Below are 15,442 nucleotides of genomic sequence, written 5' to 3' on the forward strand. Positions count from 1 at the left end.
AACAAGCAATTTTTATATGAGAAAGCCCTTTGCTTTTCTCATATAAAAGATCCATTTTACAGACAGAAAAGAAGGAAAGGTATTTTTGCAGAGGAAAAAAAGAAATAATCAGAGCAATGAACTGAATAATCTGAGGGCAAGAAACAGGTGCCTCACTGACAAGCTACATCATATTTACACTTATTTTAAATCAGAATTTATGTTGTGGCACCTAAGTAGTAGCAAATCTACCATTGGGAAATCCAAGATCATCTGCTTTCCATGTTCAGAGCCCAATCTAAATAGGTAATATTTGTAGAAGGAATAGAGGTCAAGGTTCCCTGCTAGTGTTGAATTATATTTTTGCTCCCTGGGGAATAAAAAAAAAAAAGTATTTTTTCTGGAGTGAAGGAATATAGGGTAAAGTTCCACAGAAATTCACATCTGCAGGCACGGCTAGAATTGAGGATTTTCTGGTCCCCGTAACACAATGAAACATTGGATCTCAATCTCTTACAGTAAAGACTGGTGTATAAGGTTATGCAGCTCTGTACATTTCATGTCAATGCACAGACCTACTGATTCTACAGCTACTGTAATAAAATTGTAATTAAAGCAAGAGATTTACAAAATATCTATTACTTACAAAATGAGATGCAAGATTGTGTTGCAAAAAAAACTCTAATTAAGGCAAACAAAAAAACACTTAGTGACTGATCTTAGTCTTCTATACAAAACAGATGATAATCTGGTTTTTTATAACAATGCTCAAGATCTCAGTTTGGGGTGATGTCTGTAGGCACCCCAGAATCAGGACATAGCACCCTATTACAGTCTGAGCCCAGTGAGATGTCACAAGTCTGAGCACAGACAGGCACACAGCCAGTATTGTCCAACACAGCCATTTCCCCTCTACACTTTGGATACAGGAGGTTCTCATCTCTTCCACAAGTTATCAGAGGTGCAGCCTCTCACAGCTGAAAACCCTTTGGAGGATGGAATTAACCCAGAGAGCTGAGCCCCTGGCAGGAAGTATCCTCAGAGGTTCCTCAGAGCTGTACTGCAGGGCTCAATTCACAGTCCAGCCTGGAGTCAGCAATGCAGCACAACCAAAATATTTGGAATTGGTCACTGAATGGAAGGGAAGAATTTGAGCTGTGAAGATTACCATTTTATTTGTAAGAAGCATAAAGTACACACATCATTATTCCCATCCCACCTGTAATTTCATCCCAGAATAATAGTAATGCTAGTGGCATTTGTGTAGTATTCAATCTAGCAACAGGTAGAATGAGGGAGAAAACATCTAATTTTGAAATTCTTCAACAAAACCAAAAGATTCTGCAAATAATTTCATGTACTCCACCAAATCTGAAAAATTTCAAAAGCCACTGAGCTTATATAGAAACTTCTATAGTACTTTTTAAGAACCAGAAAAGCTTACATAATATGGTCAACTATCCTTTTTCAATGTAACATCTTTCTTACATGTGCAAATTGGTTTTGTACCTGTATCTAAGGAGCAACTGGTGAAACTGAATAAAAAGAATTTCACAAGTAGTTATTTAGCAGAGACTTAATCATTCTTTAGCCAGTCTGCATTTTTTTCTTTAAAGAAAATTAGAGCCCAGAGTGCAAAATGGGTATTGTGACTTGTTTCCAGCTGTAAGCAACCTAAGCAATTTGAGGTTTTGCTACCTCCTAGACTACATGAAATACAATATTATTTTGCCTGTCAATCCCCACCTAAGACAATAGAAAAATAAAACTGAGTTGGGTGACCAAGCTTGGTGTGTTCAGAAGATAACAGTGAACCAAGTTGACTAATTTCCCATTACCAGTCTGCTGTCTTGCAGAGAAAGCAGCCCAGCTCCAACCTTTAATTACCTAAGTAGTACTTACTAAACTTAGTTGCCCTAAATATCCACAGATTAAAGCAGTTCTGGAGATGATCCCAGATAGTCTTTCCAAGTAAGAACTCTCTCATCACATGCTATTACTAAACAATCCTGTACAACCAAATAACTATAAAGTAGTAAACACATAAGGTATTGAAAAACACAATTGATTAACTGATTATCTTCAAATCTAAAGTACATATTCTGCACTCAAAAGTCAATTGGACTAAAGAAACCCTCCCCTCACCCTCCACGAAAAAAAAAATTTCAAAGAGCTTTGAGTCAGGCACAAGCACAGGTTTGTTCACGCACGAGAAAACACTGCTGACCATTTTCTTTCCTTTTTCAGCCTGCAAGCAGCAAGAGGTCCTCATTTTACTCCTGGTAGGGAACAAAATGTTGGTGTTTTACACAGTCCCTCTCACACAGCAGTCCCAAAAAGCATTCCCCAGTGGTAGAAACATCCACAGAGACCTGCAACCTCCCTAGCCACAATTTTTTATCTCCATTCTCTGTGGAGAGCAGTTGGCCCAAAGATAGGTCAGCCAGGAATGTACTCACCCTCTTCTATGGAGCAACTAAAAAGATCTATACATTCCAAGACTTCTTCTCCCTCTATGTGGAAAACATGAAGAAATCACAAGTGCTCTGTGGCGCAGCATTGAGCTGCCAGTTTTACCTAGTTGGTAATGCTAATTCTAATGCTTTACTTACTGTGAAAATTTGCATCTTTCATTTTAATAAGCACAATAAAAGAGTCAAATCATGAGCTGATCAGGAAGGAGTGATCAGCTGATGGTGATATTGAGCTCCAGGCTCAATGAACTTAATATGGCTACAATTTATGATTATGTGGGAGGGAAATGGAGCTACTGACCTTCTCTGCAGACTTTGGGTAAGTCACTTTACCTCTTTTCAGTCTTCTTTTCCTTGTTCATTTTCATTAGGCACTCTTAGGGACGACCACTGCATCTCATAACAAGGACAGACAACACTATAGCTCTACAGGGATCTCCCACCCTCAACTAGCAAAACATCACTGACACAGGACTAATTAATATGCTAGCTTTGACTTCTTCTCTGTCTAGCCAATCCTGGCTGGCCAGTTTCTCAGAGCACCACAGTACTCATGGCTCCTGAAGTGAGATTCAAGAAAGGAGAGAGTGATAATATTCCAGATAAGTTTCTTTCACCTTTTGCTCTGGAAGTGTCTGCATAAAAATAACAAGAAAAGGTAAATGGACATTGGAAACATCTGAAAGTGTCAGTGCAGGTAAAGGAAGCAGACAAAGGATAGCAGCAACAGAGAAGAGCAAGACTGGCAATAGGCTACAGAAGGTAAGAAAAAGCCTTACAGTTTTAGGCAACAGCAGTCAAAGATCCTATGAAAGGATTTAAAAACACATAACACAATCAAGTAAAGAATGCAACCTTTACAAAGGCATGAAAAGTAAGGGGAGAAAGTTCTTATCAAAGAACTAAACCAGAAATAACATTGCAACATCCAACACTAAATCTGTAGGGCAGAGCCTCAGCTGCTGTAAACTGTCATGGCTGTATTGATGGTAGAGTTAAGGGAGCACAGATATGCTCCCTGAGGCTCCAAACAACTGCCTCTCTCAAAGAGTCAGTTTTGGTCTAGGAGCTCACAAAACTCAAAGCACAAGCTGATTCACAGTAAATGGGGGAGTCAGTAATAAATCTGTTCTCCACATTTCAGTCAATTTAAACTTCTAAACATAAATTTCATTCAAAAATTTCATTCCAGAAGCTTAAGTGTTTCCCACCATCTGTGAATATCTTACATCTTGCTATTAAAAGGTTTAAATACCTTTGAATAGCAATAGATTCAATTATATTTCCCTCAACCCACTAAACAACTGAATGTATCATATGCAGGGGAAAAGTAATTCATCAGGTTTAGGCAATTTCCAAGAATTTTCCAACAAGCATGTATGAAACTGAACAGGCAAAGTCTAAATTATCATCTTCTTGCTTGCAGGAAGGCACATTTACCACTGTTCCTCACCATGGGTAGATAATGTCACCCTCAGCATCGTTAATGCAGCAACTGTTATTAACATTAAACCCTTAATCTCATGTTGAAAAAAAAAAATAAACAATTGGCTGAAAACATACACATGGTAACTTGCATTCCATGTGAATTGTTTGCTCTGCTATACTTCAATTTACCAGCAGAGTTCCAGCAGGAATTAATCTGACTCAGTTTCTAAGGCTATTACAATTTCTACTAGGATGTCTTCAATGTCTGTCAACTTCAAAGAATAAAGAAAACCACCACTCTTTACTGCCTGAAAGTCTTGCCTCCCTGTAGAACAGAATTGATGCCAGTTGAATTGTCTGCAGGTTCATACAGTATTTTCAGCCTGCTATATTTTACATCTATACTGTAAAATGGCATTGGCATAACAAATACAAAACTAAATACATATAATAAAATTTTGTAACTTCACAAAAAAAATTATAAAGGTTCTAATCAGAAATATTTGCAGAACAAAGTTTAAAACTAATTTACTGTAATTTCTTGCCCAACCAAAACCAAACCTCTCTCTACATTTTGATTTTTCACTCTATTTTATCACTTTCTCTGCTTACTACTTCCCAGGGCCTACCTCTTTGCCTTGCAATTCCCAAGATTCTCCTGTGGCTCACCATCCAAATTCAGTCTTCCTTAATCACCTGTCTCTTTCATCTATCCTCCAACTCCAGGATGCCTGACAGGATAATCTCAGTCTTTCTACCACACAGTTACAACCCCCAAATTTCTCTACCCCTCTTGAAGCTTCTGGTGACAATCTTCTATCTCCAGGTGCTTTTCACACTCTACTTCCCTGCAGCTCAGTTCTGCACTTGTTGAGTTTTGTCTGAATCCTCCTTGGACACTGGTGGTCCAAGTGAGACTGATGAAACACCGAGTGCACAGAGATGCAGAAATGAATCCAGAGTTTTAGCATCCATCAAAAAACCCAGAATCTCATAAAGACTGCGCCAGGCCAACCCCTGCAGTATGGATTAATGCTCACAGGCTGATTTACAAGGCCTTTTCAAGCCACTTCCTACAACAGCAAAGTCGGGTCTGGGAGCAGCTGCACGTCATACAAGGCAGGACAGCAGTGCTTTCAGTCTCAGCTGCAGTACAAGCTGACATAGAAATCAAAATTGCCATGGACAAGGATAGGTACATTTAAACACACCTTTTATATCAACAGCACCATTTTCTAAGTCGAAAATGGAGCACATATCTACAAAATGGTCTAACTCCCCAGTCATACCAGAGAAGAACATATCCAAATACACACACATTATCCCCCACTAAAGGTGAGTCAGTCAGCAATACCATGGAGAGCTGCATGTCCAAGTCTTATTAACTTTGATTTTGAAATCTCTAATTCGGGATTTCAAATATGTCCTGAGTGAAATGTAATTCATTTGATTTCCACACCATATCATAGGACAACTCAGGCTGGATGGAACTTCAGAAGGACCAAACACCATTTTTCCAGGAGCCTAACTCAAAACCGAGGTGTCTGGATTTGATTCTGTCACATATTTCCTCTTTGACCTCAGGGCAATGATTTACACAGCTGCTCTCTGCCTGAGTTGTCTGCAGTTACAGAAAAAGAAATGTTGCACTATTACTACATTAACATCTGAGGAATGCTTAGGTAATGTGGTTTGAAATACAGGCAAATCAGATATCTGAATACTAGAGCTGGGCTAATACAGGAAACTTGAGATCTCAGTCTAGCACTCTAGAGCATTCAACCTGGTTGTTTCAAGTATGAACCTGTGCCCACAGACATTACATTTAGTTCTGAAGTGGCTACATTTTAAAAATTTGGATTTTTGTTTCAGGCCTGCTTTTTGGTTCCAAAGCAAAGACTTAGCTTGTGAAAGTCCTTACCCACAGTGTGCTTCAACTGGACCCAAGGCAACTGTAAATAAATCTGAGTCATATGAAATAAAGATTATATTAAGTAGTATTTTACTAGGTTTAATAATATACAATAATGTAAGAAAATACTATTTAATATATTTAATTTTCCTTTGTTTACTACACCTCTACATGGCATTTTAGCCAGACCTTAATTTACTGTGTGTTAAACTGCTTCCAGCAAACTTGACACCTAAACCTGGTAAAATGGATAAATTACCCTGGAGTTCATTTTCGGTTCTCAGCTCTCCAGGGGATGCTGCTGGCAGGTTGAGTCAAAGCACAGAGAGATGTTTGTGTCATTTCGTTCTAGTATTTTGGATGCCAGTTTTAATACGCTGCTAGAAAATGAACAGCTCAGAAAGGGGGATGATTATTTTTCAAATTCTATGTTTAGTCAAAGCACATTTCTTGCACTGGTTCACAAAAAAGCCCCAGAAACAAACAAAACAATAAACAAACAAACCAACCAACAAAAAAAACCCAACACAAAGAATACCCCCCCCACTTTTCCCAACTAACTTCAAGTACACCTACCTGCATAACCATTTAATAGTCACCCTCAAAAGCCATGCAAAGGTGTCAGAAGTTTAATCTCAACCTAGGTGTGAATTCTGATTTAGGAGACTTGGCAGTCAAATAAGAAAAACCTGTGATAACATGTTTGTCATTTGCCATCAACTACCCCACTAAAAGTGGTTTTAAACTGTCACACATCTATTTTCCCCAGAATCAGAAGCCATACAAATGAGATCACAATCAATAAAGTTTACTACTCAGCATCTACAGGTACAAGAGGGAGTCTGGAATCACTGGGTGAGGGCGAATAACCCAAAGTAAACCCAAAACAAATAAAACCCCACCAGCATATGACAAGTAGCTACAGAAAGAAGCTACATGCCAGCTAATTAATAAGTCTTTCAACTGCATAACTAAATACACATTCACAGGACACTGAACCGATAGGTTATGCAAATACTGTATGCATAAAGCAACTAAGAATTTTTTTCTTAAACCTTTCTTCATTTTCATTTCCTTTTAGACCAACATGAAAATAGAATGTTTATGGCTGATAGCTTTCCTGGTCTTTGAGGGCATAACACACTGGACTAACAAAAAATTTTAAATCCATATGCATGCACTATGCACATGTCAATAAATCTATCATACTACAATAGTTGCACATATTCTATGCATTAAGGCAGAGAGGAAGTCTGACTAATATGCATGTGGGGAATATTTGCAAATAACAGAACACAATAACTGTCTCTAGTATCTCAATGAGACCATGGTCATTCTGTGCTAAGAATTGTATGAATGCATAGTAAGACCACAGTCAGGTCATGCTGAGCTTACTAATTTAGGCTGTTCATGAAACTAAGGTTTACAGTGAAAATATTAATACCACATCCTTAAAAGTGGAGGTCTGAGGCATTTATCCCTGCTACAAAATGGAAGTTTAATCTAAGGAAGATCATGAGCACATTGTTTAAAGGAAATACATATTACCACATCATTTAAAGAAAACTTACATCAGCACAAAATTACATATTCCACCAGCCTTTATTAGGCTAAGTTTATGATCTTATACATTAAGGTGTCAATAAGGATTAAGGAAAAAAAGGATACATCAATCCAGCATATTAAGAATTGTGCATTTAAATAAGCACTGTGTTTGTTAAATACAACTAATGGAAATCAATAGTTCCTATAGTGTCTTTACTACAAGTGTACAAGAAATAACATTTTCTGTGCCTTTAGAAAATTGCTTGGAAGAGTCAGTCCTGTCTTCTCTAGTCATCATTGATTTTTGTAGAAAAAAATACCAGGCTCTTGTTCTCTCTATGGTATGCTAACCAAACTGTCTAAGACTTCTATAGTTTCTCTACAATGCATGACATCTTACATGAGTCCCCAAGGTTTTAACTAACAGTGTAAAATATACACAGACTTAATGACTTTGATCCTGACACAGAACTCATTTATACACATGCTACTGTCACTTTACTGTAGAGGACTGATTCTTTCTCTCTTGCTGCAGCTACACAAAGCATTGCTACAACGTGCCTTTTAATGCTAAACTAAACATGTAGAATGGCTCAGGAAGAAATGCTAACCCTGCATTTTCCCCAGCCCACAATTCATCTTTACCCACTAATAGCAATGGAAGGAACACACTTGAACATATTTAAAATCCGTGTAGCTGATGAACTGTCCATGGTTGACAAACCACAGGCAAGAAAACCCCACTGCCTTTTGGTTTCAAGGCCGCTCCCTAACTAGTGTCAGAAGACAATGGAAATATATTGCCATTTCTAATTCACAGGGAAAAAAAAATTCTACCCATATACAGGGATTACTTGAAAATATTCACAACAGCAAAGAGTCTGGATCAGTTGTTTAACAGCCTGACATGCCCCAGTGGAGGCACGTGGTAAGAAACATCATGACACCCAGTCACCCCACCTTGTACGTGCCCTGGAAACGTTACTTGGAGTTCTGGAGGACATGGAGTCATAGGAACATTTTGAAACAAGAGGCAAGCCATTGGAGCAGAGAAGCTACAAATCAGACTTTCTGGGCAGATGGCACTGCAAGCTAGCAAGCTGATGGCAGATGGAAGTGAGAGCTTGGATACAGCAAAAAAATCGGTTGCAAACTAATGAGGTATGTTAAGATGCTAGAGACAACTACTCTTTTCTGATCTCTCTGCTTTAAGTGAGGGTCAGGTCAACTCCTCCTCCCACAGAAATCTACCCAGAGCCATGAAGAAAAGGTAGTTTGGTTTCCTTCCAAAAGGAAGCCATCCAGAGAGTTACTGAATACCAAATAAATATAAGATTCATAATTCAAAAATCCCAGGCTCTCATGAAATTTCTGAAGTCCAGAACCTTCTACATGCAATCTATAAGCCCTCCAGCCTCCAGGACAATAAAAAGACCAATATCTTATCAAAGCAGAGAAGCTTTCAACAATGGGGAAGTTCAAAGCCAGGAATGATCTTTAATAGAAAAATGGTACAGAACACGTTAACTGTAGTGAGGATTTGGTCTCAGTCCAGACTAGAATCAAGGCTGGCTTGGTGCTCCCAAGGCTCTACCTCCTTCCTGCAGCTGACCTACAGTTCCCTTGCTGCTAAGGGACAGAGACAATCTATAACCCTTCATGACTGCAGAATATTACTATCAGAAAAAATGTAGAGCACCTCTTAAGATATTCACCTCTTCTGATGATCATTCCTCTGATACAAAAACTCCAACTTTTCTTCTCCAGCTACATACACACACACATATATTTTCTTGTTCTCTTTCAAATTCCCCTGGTTCTTTTTTAAAGCAGCATTGCTGAGACTTAAGCATTTTTCCTCATCTGATAAAATGCCCCAGAAACATTATCACTGTTTCCAGAAGAACACAATACAAAATTATCTACTTCAGCAAATAAGACTAATCTGAAACAGTGAGCTATGTGAGCTTCTAGAAGATAGCAGCTGTCACAAGCTTCTAACATTACTTCTAGAAGCTTATGGAGTTTTTATCCCAAGGTATATTAGAAAGGGTGAGCCTTTCTTGCCAGTGTCATGAAGTGCAGGGATCTCATGGTCTTATAAACTTCTACAGCTGCCATTTCTAACAATTGTGATTTTTATTTTTTTCACTTACATGTAAGTAGGAAAATTGAGTGAAGTGGTAAATATATTAACTTCATTGAAAGCCTTTGGAAAAAGGGAGGTAAAGCTGAAGACTTGTGTGGGATGCTAATGAAATGGGAGCACAGCAATAACACAAGGGATTAACAGGCTCTCAGCAAGAACCTGCATTTCTCAAGGTACTATGAAATTCTTGTGTCCTAAACATACATATAAAACCATCCACATAACAAAAGAAAACTGCAGTATATCATACACACAGCCATGCATTTGTACAACCCCTCATGCTTAGAGCAGACACAGAAATTACATAGATGAGAGTAAGTACATCTCATAAAGGAGCCTACAGGGAACCATGTATTCATATTCCAGCTGAAAATCCACACTCTCACCAATCTTCTGCGCAATCTCTGCCAAGTCTCTTGACCTTTCCTGGGACTCCTCTCTCTGTAGTCATGTGATTACACAAGCTACATTCCCACAGACATGAGCTATATTACTTGCTACTATTTGATAGGTGTTCCATCATTGCTACCTTCTCGTTACATGACAAATCTCAATCCCTGGCTACCAGACAAGAATGAAAAAAATAAATAGAAAAAAAGCAAGTCAACATCCCATACACTGAAAAACAAAACAACAAAAAACAAAGCCAACAAAGAAATCTACAGAAGCAATAACAATAATGGGCTCTTATGGTCTTACTCCTGCCCCACAAACACCAACTTCTGCTATGTTCAGATGTTCCCTTTATTTGCAGCTTACATCTAGTCACTCCTACAGCATCTCAATTCCCCCTTCAGCTGCAGAAGATACACAGTGATAAGCAGTGCATAACTCCAGAATAACAGGAAGTGATTAAAAATGCGACAACTGCAATCCTGTGAAAAATTTGATCTGTAAATCTGTGTTCTAACTGAAGAAACACTTTTTAAAAGAAAGGCTACTACCATTACTGTGACTAGAAATTATTAATTTAATGCAAGTTTTGTGATATTTTTCTTAAACTTCAGCATCCTGAGGCATATTTGGGCCTCCCTTGTGTCCATCTCTTGTGGTTAAGGAGAAAAGTGCACCTCAGAGACCTGAATTTCAGAAATTACATCAAAATTACCCAGCTGTATTTATCTATTCCAATTGTTCTTAAATTCTAATCTTATGACTTTAGAAGAATGGAGGAAGCTGGACTATTTGTTTTAAACATGTGCAGAAGTCAGTATTGCTTCTGAAATTCCAATTCACATACAAGCATGTTTTTGCCTTGGTCGTTTTATCATATCATTGTGAAAAAGTTCTCATTCACGCTAAATAGAAGTCTCCACCAGAACTTTGACAGGTATCTTTCTGATCTAGCTTCTATAATTTTGTGGCCTCCATTGCCTTGACTCCAAGTGTGCTGGCAAGTATGTGCTCAGACATGATCACATTGATGCATCCACATATATGGAGGAAAATGGAAGAGGAGTGGGAAAGATTAGTATTTTCTGATTATTAATCAAGAATCATTATGTGTTTCCAAAAGGTCCTTTTTGTATTCTTTCTTGTTTGTTAACTACTTTGACAGACAGATCAAGAGCATCATAATGTTACAGATAAAGAACACAGAAAACTGACCCACAAAGTTCTTAACAAAAGCACGGGGAACCTCTTGGACATCAAGAGGATACAGTTACAACTTTTGGATGCACATACTTTGAGCTATGTTCTTCCATTCCTCTCTCAGGAGTGTGTAAGCACACTAGTGATCCTCAATCTATAGAACTGGCACCTCAGTATCACAACAAACACGTAAGTGAGGGCAGGAACACTGCTCCAAACTCTTCTAGTTCCTGGGGCTGACAGCATCCCAGAGCTCATGCTGACACTGTTGGCGAGAAGGCACGCACTCCATTGCTACCACAGAGTTTATCAAAGAGTCACATTAAAAAAAAATAAATCTGAACTTTAAATTAACTTGGCTAGTGTCATTGGCAAAATGTCTCATCTCCCACACACCATAAACTACAGAGAGGCAAGGAGAGAGAAAGGAAATACACACTGGAAAGACAGATGGGAAGATGAAAGCATTGTGGACTAACACTGATATTAAAATGCATCATCTATTCCTGCCCTCAATCAATTCTTTTTGCTTGGCCAAGATAGACATCCTGAAGTAAAATGGATTCCAGGGTTTCTATATCACTTACCTCATCAACCCCCTCCACACAACATAAATTCCTACTCTGAATACAAAGTTTATCACTAAACTAGCAAACCATGATTAACTGTGTAACAGTAATGAACATAAATCACTGAGCTCAGATGTCATCTAAAACACTGCATATTTAGCTATCCCTAGTTTTAAGAGGCACGCACCTATCGTGACTTGTACAATATAAACATATCAGCTGGACAGAAATGAATAATCACCGCAGGAACAAAGCTACAGAAATTGAATTGTCAGCACTAGCCTCACAATGACCCTAAACATGCCTTTATCTGAACATTACCTTTTGCCTTTGATACATACAATCATGTCATTATGTAACACAATAAACCTTATTTCTACACAGAATAGTCCTGGTTTGTTGGGGTTTTTGAAGTTTAACACTGATGGTCACACATCACTGCAGCTTGGTCATGACAAAACTACCCAATACATCTCAAGAGTTTATAGGACATTACAAAGTTTTCCCATCTTACCTGGATCTGTACAGTTCTTCTCTTCATGTGTCCCATTAGGTGATGCCATCAACCTTCTATTCCTCCATATTCCTGATATGCTTCTGTCTGCAACAGCTGATTCTTGGCCTATATTAAATAAAATACATTATGCCCATTAGCACCAATTTTTTCCTGCATCATCCCAGCTGGACTACACGTGCTCACTAAGAAGGAGTATGGACAGACCATCAGAATGAAAACAGGGCAAAATCGAAGGTGTGACTGAAGCACATGCCAACAGACATGTGCTAGGTGCTCCTAGCTCCAAAGGGTGCAACCAGGCACCATATCCGAGATGTTGGCATGTTCTGGCTATCGGAGCTATCGGAACACTTGGCTGTGACCCACAGCAGGAAAATATTCTGCAGCAAGCAAATGCTGAAGCCTGTACCTGTGAAAGTCAACACTTGCAGCTCCTATAGATGAAACCAGCCCAGCTATGCTGACATGAGCAAAAATCACACTTCCATTTAGTCATCTGTACTTACACATATTATATTACTGCTTTCATGAAAAAATAAAAATGCATATGGATATGTTCCAGTTACATTTTAGTTTATTCTGAACTTTTCAGTCTTGGGTGTGCTTAATAATATCAAACCATTCATAACCCGTCACAGAAAATAGAAATCACAATGAATTCTCCTAAGTCTTAAAAAAATCAAAACTTTTTTAGAAGTCAATGGAGCTTCTGCCAAAATGCATACTCCAGAAGCATTCTCAACAAAACCTGTTAAATAGACAGACTACAGGAGCACTTGAGAGATCATGTGGCGTATGAAATTATAATAATCAAAGAAAGAATAGAACCCCTTAGTTAAATCACTTCCACCTCAATCTTATCCATTTCAAATGAACACATTGTAATAACAAAAATTCTTCCTTGGCCAATTTTAGAGTTCATACTGTCATCATGTAATGCCTGTGTTTTCTTAGTGACTCCTGGAAAAAAGAAATCTTGTTCAGAAGTTAGTTTTTCCAGAGTAAAATATTCTGAGCCACAATGATAAGAAACGTAGACAACAGATGGTCAGTGTTTATGGATAATATGTACTGGAAATTAGCCAGCTGAAAAAAAAACCTACCTGATGCAGCATACTATCAAAAATTAGGTTATGAGGGATTTAGTTGATAACCCAGGAGACTAAAAACTTTCATTAGTCATGACATTTTTCATGAAAAGCTAAAAAAGTTGTGGAGAACAGCAACTGCAACAAAAAAAAATCCCTCAAGCTATGCAAACATATTCATACCCCCATTACTTGTTTCCAAGTTGAAAGTTTTAAGATGAGCAATATGCTAATATGGTCTAGGACACTGAATTCTTATATGGATGGCTTGTTGCCATCCTAGATACAGCTCAAACAAGCCAGGCAATAATTTGAGCACAAGAGCATTACAAACTATGACAAGTTCTAGCAGATTTTTCTTCCCTAAAGCACACACTTGAACTTCAGCTTTAATTTAAGCAGATGACCCATCCTAACTGTGCTGAAATCTGAGTTTCAGCATTTCATTAAATGTAGATGCTTAGTGATGGGCTTAGTCAATTTTGTTCCTAAATCTTCAAGGACTGTTGGCAGCCCTACCGAGAGACTCAAGTGCTGTCCCAGGAACCTTAGTTTTTGTATTTGAGGGATGTGAAGCATATTTCAGGATGAGGGCCTGAAGCTGCATACAGCCCAAACCATGCCAGCAGGCAGAGGAACGAATAGGAATTAAATAGTTAATTATAAATGCATCAGTTTACCAATACAGCACATATGCAAATGATGCAAAAGACTCTGTTATAATACTCTCTCTATAAAATGTAAGATTAGCACCATTCCTAGCCTAAAATTCAGAATTTTCTGTCAAATCTATATTGTAACGGGGGAGAAGTGTTGGGGGTGCGTGTGAGATTGAGAAAAGAAGCAGCTATAGCTGATGGAGATTTACAACCTAAGGACAAAACGAAAGGCAGCCCGAAGTTGCAGAGGGGACCACGGGCGGCTGGAGAGAACTCCACTCTGATGTAACAGCAGGGGGGAAACTCCTTCAGGGCCGTTCGCAGGCACAGAGCTGCCCTGTGATGCCCCGTCGGCTCCCGACCCGAGGGGCTCGGCGGGCTCGGCGCCGGGGAGCCCCCGGACGAGCAGGCGCCAGCGGCGCAGCTTCCTCCTCTCCCCGGGCAGCTTCTCCCCCTCCCCGGGCAGCTTCCCCCTGTCCCCGGGCTGCAGCCACGCATCCGCCCGGCGCGGGGATTTCTCCCGAGGAAGCCGCTCCGCCCGGCCGCCGGGGCATTTCCACAGGGAGACCCCAAACGGGAACAGCCAGCGTCGCTTGACCCCGCCAAAGCCCGGCAGCCCCGGGGCGGCTGCAGCCCCCGGGCCGCTCCGGCCGCCCGCCCGGCCTGCCGGGGTCCGCCGGTCCCGCCGCCGCTGCCACTCACCCACTCTGGAGAGCAGGCTGGACATGCACCAGGCGAAGAAGAGGATGGCGCAGATGAAGCCCAGCTGCTGCAGCAGCATCTCCCGCCTCTTGCGAACTTTCCTCAGCATAAGCAGCATGGTCTTCGGAGGGGCGAGCGGCGTCTCCTCCAGCTCCATCGGAGCGAGCGCGGGCGCCGAGGGGACGGCCAGCGGGTCGGTGGGAAAGCGGGGATCACTCCCGGCGGCTTCCCGCGGACGGCTCCATTTCGGTCGGGCTGCAGCGCGAAGAGAAGCCGATACCCAGGCCCTCAGGTCGGCGGCGGCGCAGCGGAGGGAGAGGCAGGTGGCGGCGGGCGGGGAGGCGTTGGCAGCCCGGAGCGGGGGGAGGCGTCGCGCTCAGGGCCCGGGCTGAGCCCCGCGCCCCATGGCCGGCGGCGGAGGAAGCGGCGCGGCGGCGCCCCGCGCTCCTCGGGCAGTGTCCGCCCCACAGCGCGCCGCGGGCTGCGAGTCAGCGCCGAGGCACGGACGCATCCATGCGGCTCCCTGCCCGCCCGGCAACTTTGAAGTTTATCCCTTTCCTCCCTCCCTCCCTCCCCCGCCGCCAGCCGTAGGCGGCAGGTGGGCGACTCAGCCGCCGCGGTGACAGCAGCTGCCGGCGGGCTCTCAGCGCGGTGCCGGGCGGGCTCTCAGCCCCGGCGGGCGGCTCGGCCCCTTCTCCCCGCCCCTCTCCCGCAACTTTCTGGGTGCTCCTCCGGCACCCATAGCAACGCGCATGTTCCCTCCCCCACCGCCGGGCCGGGGGGACGGAATTAACTGATGAAATTAATCCTTTCTCCTACCCGGCGCA

The 15,442-nt window shown here is 41.2% G+C and overlaps 1 protein-coding gene across 1 annotated transcript in view; it reads right to left on the reverse strand.

Moving 5' to 3' along the window:
* LOC128808532 (ras and Rab interactor 3-like) overlaps window positions 1–14,852 on the reverse strand; it is a 158,997-nt gene extending 144,145 nt beyond the window's left edge. Inside the window, exons 1-2 of the mRNA XM_053979735.1 lie at window positions 14,616–14,852; window positions 12,164–12,271 (exon numbers count right to left, since the gene is read on the reverse strand). Coding sequence (XP_053835710.1) covers window positions 12,164–12,271; window positions 14,616–14,772 — 265 coding nt within the window. The 5' untranslated portion in view covers window positions 14,773–14,852. The remainder of the gene's footprint in view (window positions 1–12,163; window positions 12,272–14,615) is intronic.
* Between the last annotated feature and the right edge of the window lie 590 nt (window positions 14,853–15,442).

The sequence above is a fragment of the Vidua macroura genome, chromosome 6, assembly GCF_024509145.1.
Source record: "Vidua macroura isolate BioBank_ID:100142 chromosome 6, ASM2450914v1, whole genome shotgun sequence".
Lineage (NCBI taxonomy): Eukaryota > Metazoa > Chordata > Aves > Passeriformes > Viduidae > Vidua > Vidua macroura.